The 10,452-nt window shown below is 37.7% G+C and overlaps 1 protein-coding gene across 3 annotated transcripts in view; it reads left to right on the top strand.

The window, feature by feature from the left end:
• LOC579576 (mitochondrial 10-formyltetrahydrofolate dehydrogenase) overlaps positions 1–10,452 on the top strand; it is a 30,733-nt gene that overhangs the window by 444 nt on the left and 19,837 nt on the right. Inside the window, exons 1-3 of one of the 3 annotated variants that reach the window (XM_011667291.2) lie at positions 10–72; positions 1,803–1,947; positions 5,048–5,282. In XM_011667291.2, the coding sequence (XP_011665593.1) occupies positions 1,821–1,947; positions 5,048–5,282 (362 nt within the window). In that variant the 5' untranslated portion in view covers positions 10–72; positions 1,803–1,820. Of the gene's footprint in view, positions 1–9; positions 73–341; positions 639–1,802; positions 1,948–5,047; positions 5,283–10,452 lie in introns of those variants that run through there. The other 2 variants (XM_011667288.2, XM_011667290.2) reach the window with 2 other exon arrangements.

Raw genomic sequence — 10,452 nt, 5'->3', positions numbered from 1 at the left:
GTCCCCTGTCCACGCTGTTTGGTGAATCACCATGTGCACGCATTGAGCTAACGCCACAGCACACTCCCCCGGGTTCGTTCATATTGCCATAGGAAATGAGCATTAATTGTTATCAGTAATTAAAGTGTAATTGATATGTATCACTCATGTAAAGGTAAAAATTACAGTGTGTGTATAATATACAAGTATAAGGAAGGTTAAATATGATCTAAATCTAATAAAACGACACATCGATATGTTTGCTGATACCCTCTTTACGAAATGGATGGGTCCACAGACACTTCCGTATTTTTCCATTGCAGTGCTGCGGTGGACGTGGGGACGCGTTCTGCCATGGCTATATACACACATACACGTTTGCCGAGCCTGGCCTACTCGTTACCAGCTGTAATCTGCCGCTGTGTATGCACGGAAGTGGGTTTCTGTGTGACATTTGTGAATGGGATCTGGCATTTAAATTCACAGCGGCATTGCATAAGTTATCATCAGCTGGCTGAGAAAAATCAATTCTATCATTGGAATAGTCTGAAGGAATATCATTAATTGAAGAAAATCAGAATAATTAAGGAAGGATGTTGTCGGCGAGTAGATTTGCAGGGTTATCATGCAGGTTCATGAGAAATTACTCGACATCACGGGTAAGCAAATCATTCATGATTCCAGGCCGGTGTTCCATCTCAATTCATCGTGGTCAAGATGACCGATGGTGATTATGTAATGGTCTGAAATACCTGCTGCCATATTGACAGCCAATTTTTAATAAATATGATATCTGTTGCATGATTATATACTTGGTTACTATCACACAAAACAGTCTGATCTAGATGAGTGACATGACACAAGTCAATCTTGTTTCATTTTCATCCTATCAATCATCTAACACATTGCACAACCATTTGGGAGACTGCTATTTTGTTAATTTTTTTCTATTACCAAGGAAGGACTTTATTTCTTCTTTTTTCCTGGAAAATGATAACATTGGTTACATTACTTTCTGCTGAACAGATCTTAAATTTTATACTAGTCTAGGCCTAGTAGTCTAATTACATGTCGTAATATGTCTTGTAGTTGTAGATTTACCTCCTTCGACTGTCCTCTTTGAAAGTTGACATGTGTCTATTAAATGACATGTGGTCAACTTTGAAAATCTTGGTGGCCATATTTTGATGCCTGGTATTAAAGTTTTTCTGTTCTTTTTCTTCTTTTTTTTTTTGTCCCTTTGTTACATGTAGCTAGATTTACTTGTAGGCGTAATTGTATAAATCTTTGAAGTAATCCGTCCCTCAAATAGATCTATATCAATTGGCCAGGTGCTTTGACTGGAAAGGCAAGGAATTTCAAGTTGCAGAATTTTTTCTTCATAATTTTTTTTAATTATATCATTATTGATTTATTTTAATTGTTCCACCAGATAATGGTTGATGATTGTGACTTTTTGTCAGAAATATCAGTATCATCTGCCTCTGGCTAAATTACATGGGGACTACAAAATAGTACAATCACTACATATATAGCTCATGTAATATACTCTTTTTTTTTAAATCATCATATTACATATATCTTTCTACATTTATTTGGGGTGTTGTCTTCTGTTAAATAATAAATGAAGAAAAGAAAATTTGTAAAAAAATTATAAGAAAAAAATTGAAGATTAAGCAGCTAAACTTGTCCTCTCTCTCTCTTTCTCCATCTCTCTCACACACACTCTCTCTCTACCTCTATCTCTCTCTCTCTCCCTACCTCTCTCTCTCTCTCCCTACCTCTCTCACTCTCTCGCTACTCCTCTCTCACTCTCATACCAGACTCTGCTACAAGACAGAATGAAGATAGCTATTATAGGTCAAAGTCAGTTTGGAGAGGAGGTCTACAAGCTCCTGAGGAAAGACGGTCATGAGATCGTAGGGGTCTTCACAATCCCAGATGTCAAAGGTCGTGCTGATCCTCTAGGTATGGTGACCATTCCATGCTTTTCTTTTCTTTGATCCAACCAGCCTTTGTTGCTATTGTTTGTCCCTGCTTCTATAACGGTCAGCAAGCACGCTTTGTATTGTGTAATAATTATTGGGAGCCACAGAAAGGTTGAATAGCAAGAGCTTACATAACGGTCAAACTCACAATAGACATGGATGGCTACCTTTTTTTACTCAATGACCTATCCATATAACTGTTCATTTCACGTGCTCCAGTAACTTAAGACTTTTAATCTGTTTGTGAATCATTGTGAGGGTACATAACGTTCTATAATCCATGATAACAGTTAACAGTTATATTGCTAATAGTACCCCATGCTGATAATGAATTCAGTTCAACTACTTGTGATGTGCATGGCAAGCTCTCTCCATGCCTTTAAATTTGAAACATTTCATGTGCAAATGTTAATACACTGTCAATGTCTAGTGCACCATTCAGCATTTGAATTCTTTGTTTCATTTTAAATTTAAGCTCCAATAATTTTACATGGGAACAAAGTCCAGTCCCAAAGCATATTTTACCTGTTTTGTTTCAAGAAGATAAAATTAGCTTTTGAGAGTCCATGAAATTAGGGTGATTTAACATTTGCTCTGGACAGTGGACAGTGTACATTTCACAGGTGTACATGATTTGTTAGTATTGCATTGGGGCCCGGCCCCCCCCACTCAGAGGTCGAAATGACCGCATGCGTGTTGCCAAAATGTCCGGTAAAGGGGTACTTTTCGTGCGACAAAGTCCGGCCCGAGAATTGTAAAAAAAGGGGTGTATTTGACTTTTCACCCGGAGATTTCTTTAAAAAGGGGGTGTTTTTCTTTTTTTCTCTTATCTCTTTGGACTCCTGAGAAATTATTCCGAATTTAGGGGGGTACATTGAGCATTTTTCCTGATTTAAGGGGGTCTCCAAGGCAGGAAAAGCCCGCGAAAAGCCCGCGAAAGGGGGGTTCGGAAATGTTGGCAGTCCTCAGATAGGGGGTGCTTTCAAAAAGAGGGTACGAGCATATGCGTACCCTAAATAACACTGAGTGGGGGGGCCGGGCATTGGGGTCAATCAGAGTAGACTGTAATTTTCCTGAGCGGAATTTTCCACCCTTGGTACAGAAGGCTAGTAAATAAAAGTCATTTCCCTGTCTATTATAGTAATGGTTAGGTAATCAATAGGGATCCGGTTCACTTCCCTTTTGTCAGTATTCTGTCAAGCAAAATGTATGAAAGTTATGCCAGTTATTCTATACTACCTGTATATTTAATGTAGACAATGCATGCATACAAAATTAAAAATTTGTTGGTTATGAACATGTAGGTTTTTAGAATGGAGAAGGGGCTGTTGCTAGTTAAACATTGGCATAACATTCCATTGTATATGTTCAACCCCATTCATGGAAACCTTTGATAGATAATGACAAAATTCAAGTGTTTAGGGTTATTGTCCAATTTTATAAATCATGGAAGGTAATACATTAAGTGTTCATAATGCTCTCAATTCTATGATACTTGGTAAAGTGAGGGACAATTAAAGATCAAGTAACTTGGACTTTCACATGTACTGGCCTAACCCTTCTTAAATTCAAATTTGAAGTGATATTGTCGGTTTAATCGCCTGTGCATTACACTATATGAAAAATGCCAATTCGGCACTTCTCGTGGGTTGTCGATACCCACAGTGCCTTTATTAATGTTTGCTTAAAAGTATTATCTCTGTAGTGTTAGTTCAGTTTAACAGACAGCAGGGGCAGCATGGGTTATATGTCCTGATTAAACTTGCCCAATCCGCTATTTAAATACCAGTTTGAACCTGCCAGATAGTAGGCTCATTTACACTGCAGAAAAAAACAGTTTAAAACAACTTTTTTTTCTTTCTTTTTTTTTTTGGGGGGGGGGTAGGATTTACAATGCATGAACATCAACATTTTTGCAGGAGTTAACAAAAAATTTCCAGTGGTGTTTTTGTTGTTGTCATGTTAATGTTTAATTGCCTAGCAAATTATGACAAAATGCTGGAATGTGAGAAAACCCATGTTTTGTTTTGTTTTGCTTGCAGTGTAAATGCCCCTTATATTGAATACCGGTACAGAGAATAATACTAGCATGTGTGGTTTATTATCTACCTGTATGTTTGTTATTTAGAATCATGGTTCTGCTCATTTAATGTGCTCTGCGTTGTGTCATAGTAACAAATCCGAACAAAGTTTTATTGACTTTAAAATTACAGCTAAAACTTTTGCTATTCCATTTCCTAATTTTTAATGTCAGCAATTTTTCCATACAATGGGATTGGAATGTGGAAAGGAAGATTCTTTATACAAAAAGATGGCCTTGTCATTTTGACTTTGCAAACAATAGATCTGTGACATGTGTTGTGAATTTCAGCACACAGCCATTTTTTAAAGTGCATTGTATTTGTATATGATGATACTATGACAGAATTTACATGTGACAGACTTCACAGTTGTGAAAGTGTGCATATTCATTGATGCACCTGGATTGAAAGTCGTCGTACATTTATGCGTACGTTATGCATTCGTGATTACATGGGGTTTATTATAATATGGTAAAAAATTGTTTTTTTCGTCTGTTCTTTAGTCACAGTTCAGGTATGTTTTTGGTTCCAATAAAAAATGGAACATGTTAAATCACAAGTTTTACACAGGTGTATGGAAAAAGGATATGACTATAGAGATAGGATACCAAGCCATTTAGCAGCTGTAATTGTATAAATGAGCTTCATTAACTTGTTGAATTTTTTTTTTTAAGAGTAACCATTGGGGGTGAAAAATTGTTCCTGATCTAGATTAACAAATGAGTACAGTCTGCCCTAGCTATTCCCTCAATATTCATATACCTGTACATGTACAATGTTAAACAAGTTCTAACAAGGGACGTGGTCATTGTGTACAGGTTACTGTGGTATATATTTCAGATTAATCCTAAACCTAACCCTCACTGTGCCCATTAGTCTTTCTAGACAGGTTTTCAGTATTAAAAGGTTTTTGACTGTATCACATTAAATTTTGTAATATTATAATTGATAGTCAAAGAAATTACACATGTCATTTATTTCTGACTATTTTGCAATCAGCTTCTTCCGCGGAGGGAGATGGCACAAAAGTCTTCAAATTCCCTCGCTGGAGGACGAAAGGTCAACCCATCGAGGAGGTCGTGAATGCGTACAAGGAGTGCGGTGCTGAACTCAATGTGCTTCCATTCTGTAGCCAGTTTATTCCTATGAATGTGATTGATGATCCTAAACATGGCTCTATCATCTACCATCCTTCACTTCTTCCAAGGCATAGAGGAGCTTCTGCTATCAATTGGTAAGTGGATTTTAATAATAATAATAATAACATACTATTTAGTTCTTGTATAGCGCATATCACATTATAATGTCTCTATGCACTTCCAAAGAGCTTTGGAAATTATTACTCCGGCTTTAGCACGGCTGCCATTGTGGCGCTTTAGCATTTCAAGGAATTGATTCCTGCCAGGTACCCATTTACTTCACCTTGGTCGAGTGCGGCAAATGTAGATTAAAGGTACTATGTCCCATTTGCAGGCCAAAATAATAAAAAGGTTAAATTCTAACGGCATTTGAAAGATAATACTAATTTAGAACTTCCCTAAAAAGAAGGGGGCTTGAAAATGTCTTGTATAGAGCCAGTAAGTAATAGTCTGATTTTCAGACCATTGTACCGAATGGTTGTACGTTCTATGCTGCGCAAAGATTCAATCGGTTTAATTTTGGCCATTACAAGATGTGGGTTATTAATGTAGACAAATGCTCATGTCATGTACCCTTTACAGCTCATTTTATGTTTGTTATTACCAAAGAAAAAAAAAAGCCAGTCAGTCACTAAATAATGTCCGACAGTGAAGTCTAGCAAGTAAACGAGTTTCCTTGCATAATTTGAATATTAGGACACTGCTAACCTTTAAATTTCACAGATAGGACGTACATGACATATTCATAATTCCTGCAAAGTTCCACAGAATTTGATGTTGGCTGCAGAAGGGACATAGTATCTTTAATGTCTTGCCAAAGGATATAAGTGCCGCGACGGGACTCGAACCGCGGACCTTGTGATCCACAGTCTGGTGACATATCCACTTGACCCAACACCTCTACTTTAGAGACTGTTGTTTTTAAGAAAGAAAGCAAGTGTTTGCCTGGAGATAAGGCAGTAGTTGAGCAAACTATTGAGTATACAGATGTACAGGTTTAAAGTCTTATAAAAGGGTTTTGTAATTTAGGATTAATCCCTTACCAAATGGCACTAGTGTATCAACTTCTTTTCAGACACTACTTTTATTAAATTCTAAAGCAACATATTTGTACTACTACTACAACTACTACGACCTCTGTGACTACTTCTACTAATACTACTACTTCTAATGATAATAAATAATATACTGAAAAGGAAAAAAGTTTTTCAAACCTTTTTTTTTACCTACAATTCATTTACATGTAGGTAGTATAATATACTGCAGGATTTCTTAGTATAGATTTGTGATTGATTATAAGAAATGTTTCGTCACATTCCCCAACCATGCCTAAATCAAGAGAGAAGGAGCAATAAACTGTCAATACCTACTTCAATTGATAACTACCACTACGACACAGATAAATCTGATATCATTGTAAAAACAACTTCATGTTATTCGACTTATGTTTGCATTCATCTGATAAATTAAAATATTTTAATGTTGACTGAACAAAGTTTAGATAGAAAAATGCATTGTAGTCAAACTAGTTGTTACATTTACCATGGATTGTAGGCCTGTACAGTTTTATTTAAAAAGAAACAGTCATACATTCTTTCAAAACGCAGAAATAGTTTAGTTTTGGATTCTCCAAGTAGCACAGTAGTTAATACTCAAGTCAACCCTGAAAGCACTGTCACATTCACCACATGTGATTTATTCAACATCCATTAGTTCTCTACATATGTACATGTACATTGTAGATTCCATAAGTTACTGAGGAGTCAAAGGTTGGTCCTGAAAATGCTGAATCAGATCATTGCAGAGAATATTTGTTGGATATCTGACTTTTGACTTGTTTGAAGACCAAACAATTGAAGTGGCTCATAGTGTTTGGAAAAGTACTGGAACTCTATTTTATATTTAAAGATGTTTTATATACTCTTTTCGGGGTCCTGTGTTTGGACTTTGATCGCGAGTCCTCCAAAAAAATTCCATTGTTGAAATTTTAATATTGAACATATGCACCCGTTGCAAAATTTATTTTATGGTTCGTATCCAGGGCTTAACTTTTACATACACAGGTAGGTCCTGTACCAGGGCTCAAATTAATTTTTTGTCCACGGGGGCTCTTCCCCCCCCCCCCCCAACAAAATAGCCCCCGTGAGCCTTCTCACGGGGGCTTTTTTAGTACTGACGGGGGCTCTTTTTTATACAAATATCCATTGAATTGGTACTTATGATACTCCTCAATTATTTGCTATTTCATCATTATCATTTCAATCAGCATTTTCCCTCTTACAAATTTACAAGCTACATAGCTGTTACTAGTCTGTGTATATAATATATACGCATACAACACTGATCTTTATGATGTCTTTAACGTGACATATCTTCTTCTCCCCTTGCAAACGAGAAAGAAAACAAGGTCATTAAAAGGGATTAAGCGACAAATAATGATTGTGATTCAAATTGATGCGAATATTTGTTTGAATAAGCACTACTATTCACCCGAATCTTCTTTGTAAAAACAACTTTTACAAATCTCAGCCATGCTTACTGAGTTGAGACGTTCCATTCAATGTAAAATACTCATCAAAGAATACACTTCTCCTAATCTGAAAGTGATCTTACAACACAGTGGCAGATATGCATGGCTGAGATTTGTATAAGTCATTTTTACAAAGAAGATTCTGGTGAAAAGCATTGCTTATTCAAAAAAATCCTTGCATCAATTTGAATCACAATGATTATTTGTCGCATGATCCTTTTATTAAATAACCTTGTTTTCTTTTTTGTTTGCAGGGGGAGAAGAAGCTATGACACGTTAAGAAATCATAAAGATCAGTTGTATTATGCGTACATGTATATACATTTATGATACCAGAACAAATGATGATTATCAGAATGTCATTTTGGAATACCTCTATACAAATACCACATTGTCTTTAGCCCGTATCAGTATTAGTATGATCCAATATAAAGCTATTATTCTTTATTTAATTCAGTATAATGCTTTTCCTCAAAAATAGTTTTGCTATTTTTTTAGGGTTGAGACGCTAAGAAATGGTTTCAAATGTACATTACACGAACCCTGCATGAACCATTGCAAAATGATGGTGGTTCTCTCTCTCTCTCTCTCTCTCTCTCTCTCTCTTTATTTTAATCACGCATTATCAACTACATGTAAAGCAGCAACCAAAAACTTAGGGTTATCTGAGATAGGTGAAAGTAAGAGTTAAAAAGAAAGTCATGCTAAAACGGTGCTTCACTCCCCCCCCCCCCCCTCTGAAAAAAAAGAGTAGTCCTCCTCTCCAGCATCCCCTCCCCCCCTCCCCCCCCCCCCCCCCCGCTTTAATATCACATTTTCACTTGGCAGCCCAAGGGGGCCGGAGGGGGTGGGAGGAGGGGGTTAAACCCCCTAACCCCCCCCCCCCCCCCCCCCCGTAGATCTGCCCATGTTACCATATCATTCCACGACATCTTGGTCTTCCTCTTCTTCTCAATAGGGACTTTTAGATTTGCGTGGACGTGCACTGGCAGTCAAATGTGACGTCCTTTTAAGCACTGGCACTGCCTTAAAAGGAGGTCACACGTTGCAGTCCACGTTCTCATAGTGCAAATCTAAAAGTCCCTAATATTGATTTACTGGTCGAGGTTCATTATTTGCTGGTCATTTGAAATCACCAGATTTCAGCGGGCTAACGCTTTCACAACAAAAAACTTCTCCGTGACCATGTTTCTGCCCTTGCGCGATCGCCTCCAGCTCCAGCAGACATGGCGCGGCAGCGTGCACACATACCGCTACTAACGGCGCAGTAGGCCTATAACCACTGCTGACGGCGGCACTGCACTGCGAGCTGAATCGGTAATAATAGGCCTATACTCATAAAACGAGAAATCTTGCACGCTAATCTAAGTTCCATTTCATTGGTTTAAGGTTTGAAAATTGAAACTCAATATTGTGTTAAAGCTATAACAGAAAAGATAATCTTTATTTCATAATTCCACGGGGGCGATTTTTAATTTTGCAATCGCCCCCGTCAGCAACCTGACGGGAGCGATTATGTAGCTCACGGGGGCGAATCGCCCACCGCCCCCGTGTATTTTGAGCGCTGTCTTGTACCCAGGTACCCTCCTCCCCCAAAAAACAAAAACAACTTAAATTAAATCACACAGCACCCTAAAATCTAGTAATAGGGGTCCACTTTACACAGACCCCTGAAAATATCATTCAAGACCCCATGAAGTAATCAAGTTTATGTGAACCAGCATTTTTTTATGACATGTCTGTAGGTTTGATAGGATGAGGGGCATGTGCCAATAGTTTGTTTGAGTAACCTCCATGCGTGTATGCAGAAGGAATCACCTTGAAGACTATGCTTCGTGAGATGTGTCATGTATGACTTTGTGATTAACTTAAAGGGTCTGGTGATGATGTACATGTATAATTATAAATACTTTTTTGTAACATTTAATTTTTTTTAATGATAAGTTGAATGTTCATAGAATCATATGCAACTGAACTGAATAAATACCATGTTACCAACACAAAAATGAAATGTGTTGATTGCTTTGGCTAGAAAATATAAATTAGCTGGGTAATGAAACACAAAATTTTGTACAATTAAAGGTAAGTCCACCCTGATATTACATTGGTTTTAAGAAAAGCACAACAAATGAGAGAAACAGGTCAGTGATAGTTTGAGCAAAATCTGAATAGAAATAAGAAAGTTATGAAGTTGCGATCAATCAAACACGAATTGGGGAGTGATTGTCCAAGGGGGTAATTTTCTGGGGGTGGGGGGTAATTGCCCTAGGGGGTAATTTCCTAGGGAGGACTGTCCTTCGGAAGTAATTGTCCCGCTGGTAATTGGCCGGGAGGGGGGGGGGGTGATTCCCAGGGGGAATTGTCCTAGAACTGTAGTTGACTGATACTGCCTGTAGGAAATATATATTCCAATCACAAATGAGTCAACAAGAGAGGGTACCTGTTGAAAATGACTGGAGCTATAGAATTTTTTGTTTCAGGCATTGTTTTATGATGTGAGAATGCAACTTTGCTAACGAGAATGCATACCATAAATCTGTGTATAAGACGCACCCCTATTTTGGGGGCAAAAAAAAAAGGAAAAATTTAAAGTGTGAATTATGCCCCTCCACCTGACACTGAGCCTGTCAGTGTCTCCCAGCTCAGTCATACAAGGTGTGTTGACCCACCACTCAGAAACTAGAACAACACTACCTGTATGGCCAGATTTCTGTTTGGACTTTGAGGACATTCGC

The sequence above is a fragment of the Strongylocentrotus purpuratus genome, unplaced genomic scaffold (genome assembly GCF_000002235.5).
Source record: "Strongylocentrotus purpuratus isolate Spur 01 unplaced genomic scaffold, Spur_5.0 spur5_scaffold_6, whole genome shotgun sequence".
In the NCBI taxonomy this organism is placed as follows: domain Eukaryota; kingdom Metazoa; phylum Echinodermata; class Echinoidea; order Camarodonta; family Strongylocentrotidae; genus Strongylocentrotus; species Strongylocentrotus purpuratus.
This window is presented reverse-complemented; position numbering and strand designations above follow the sequence as displayed.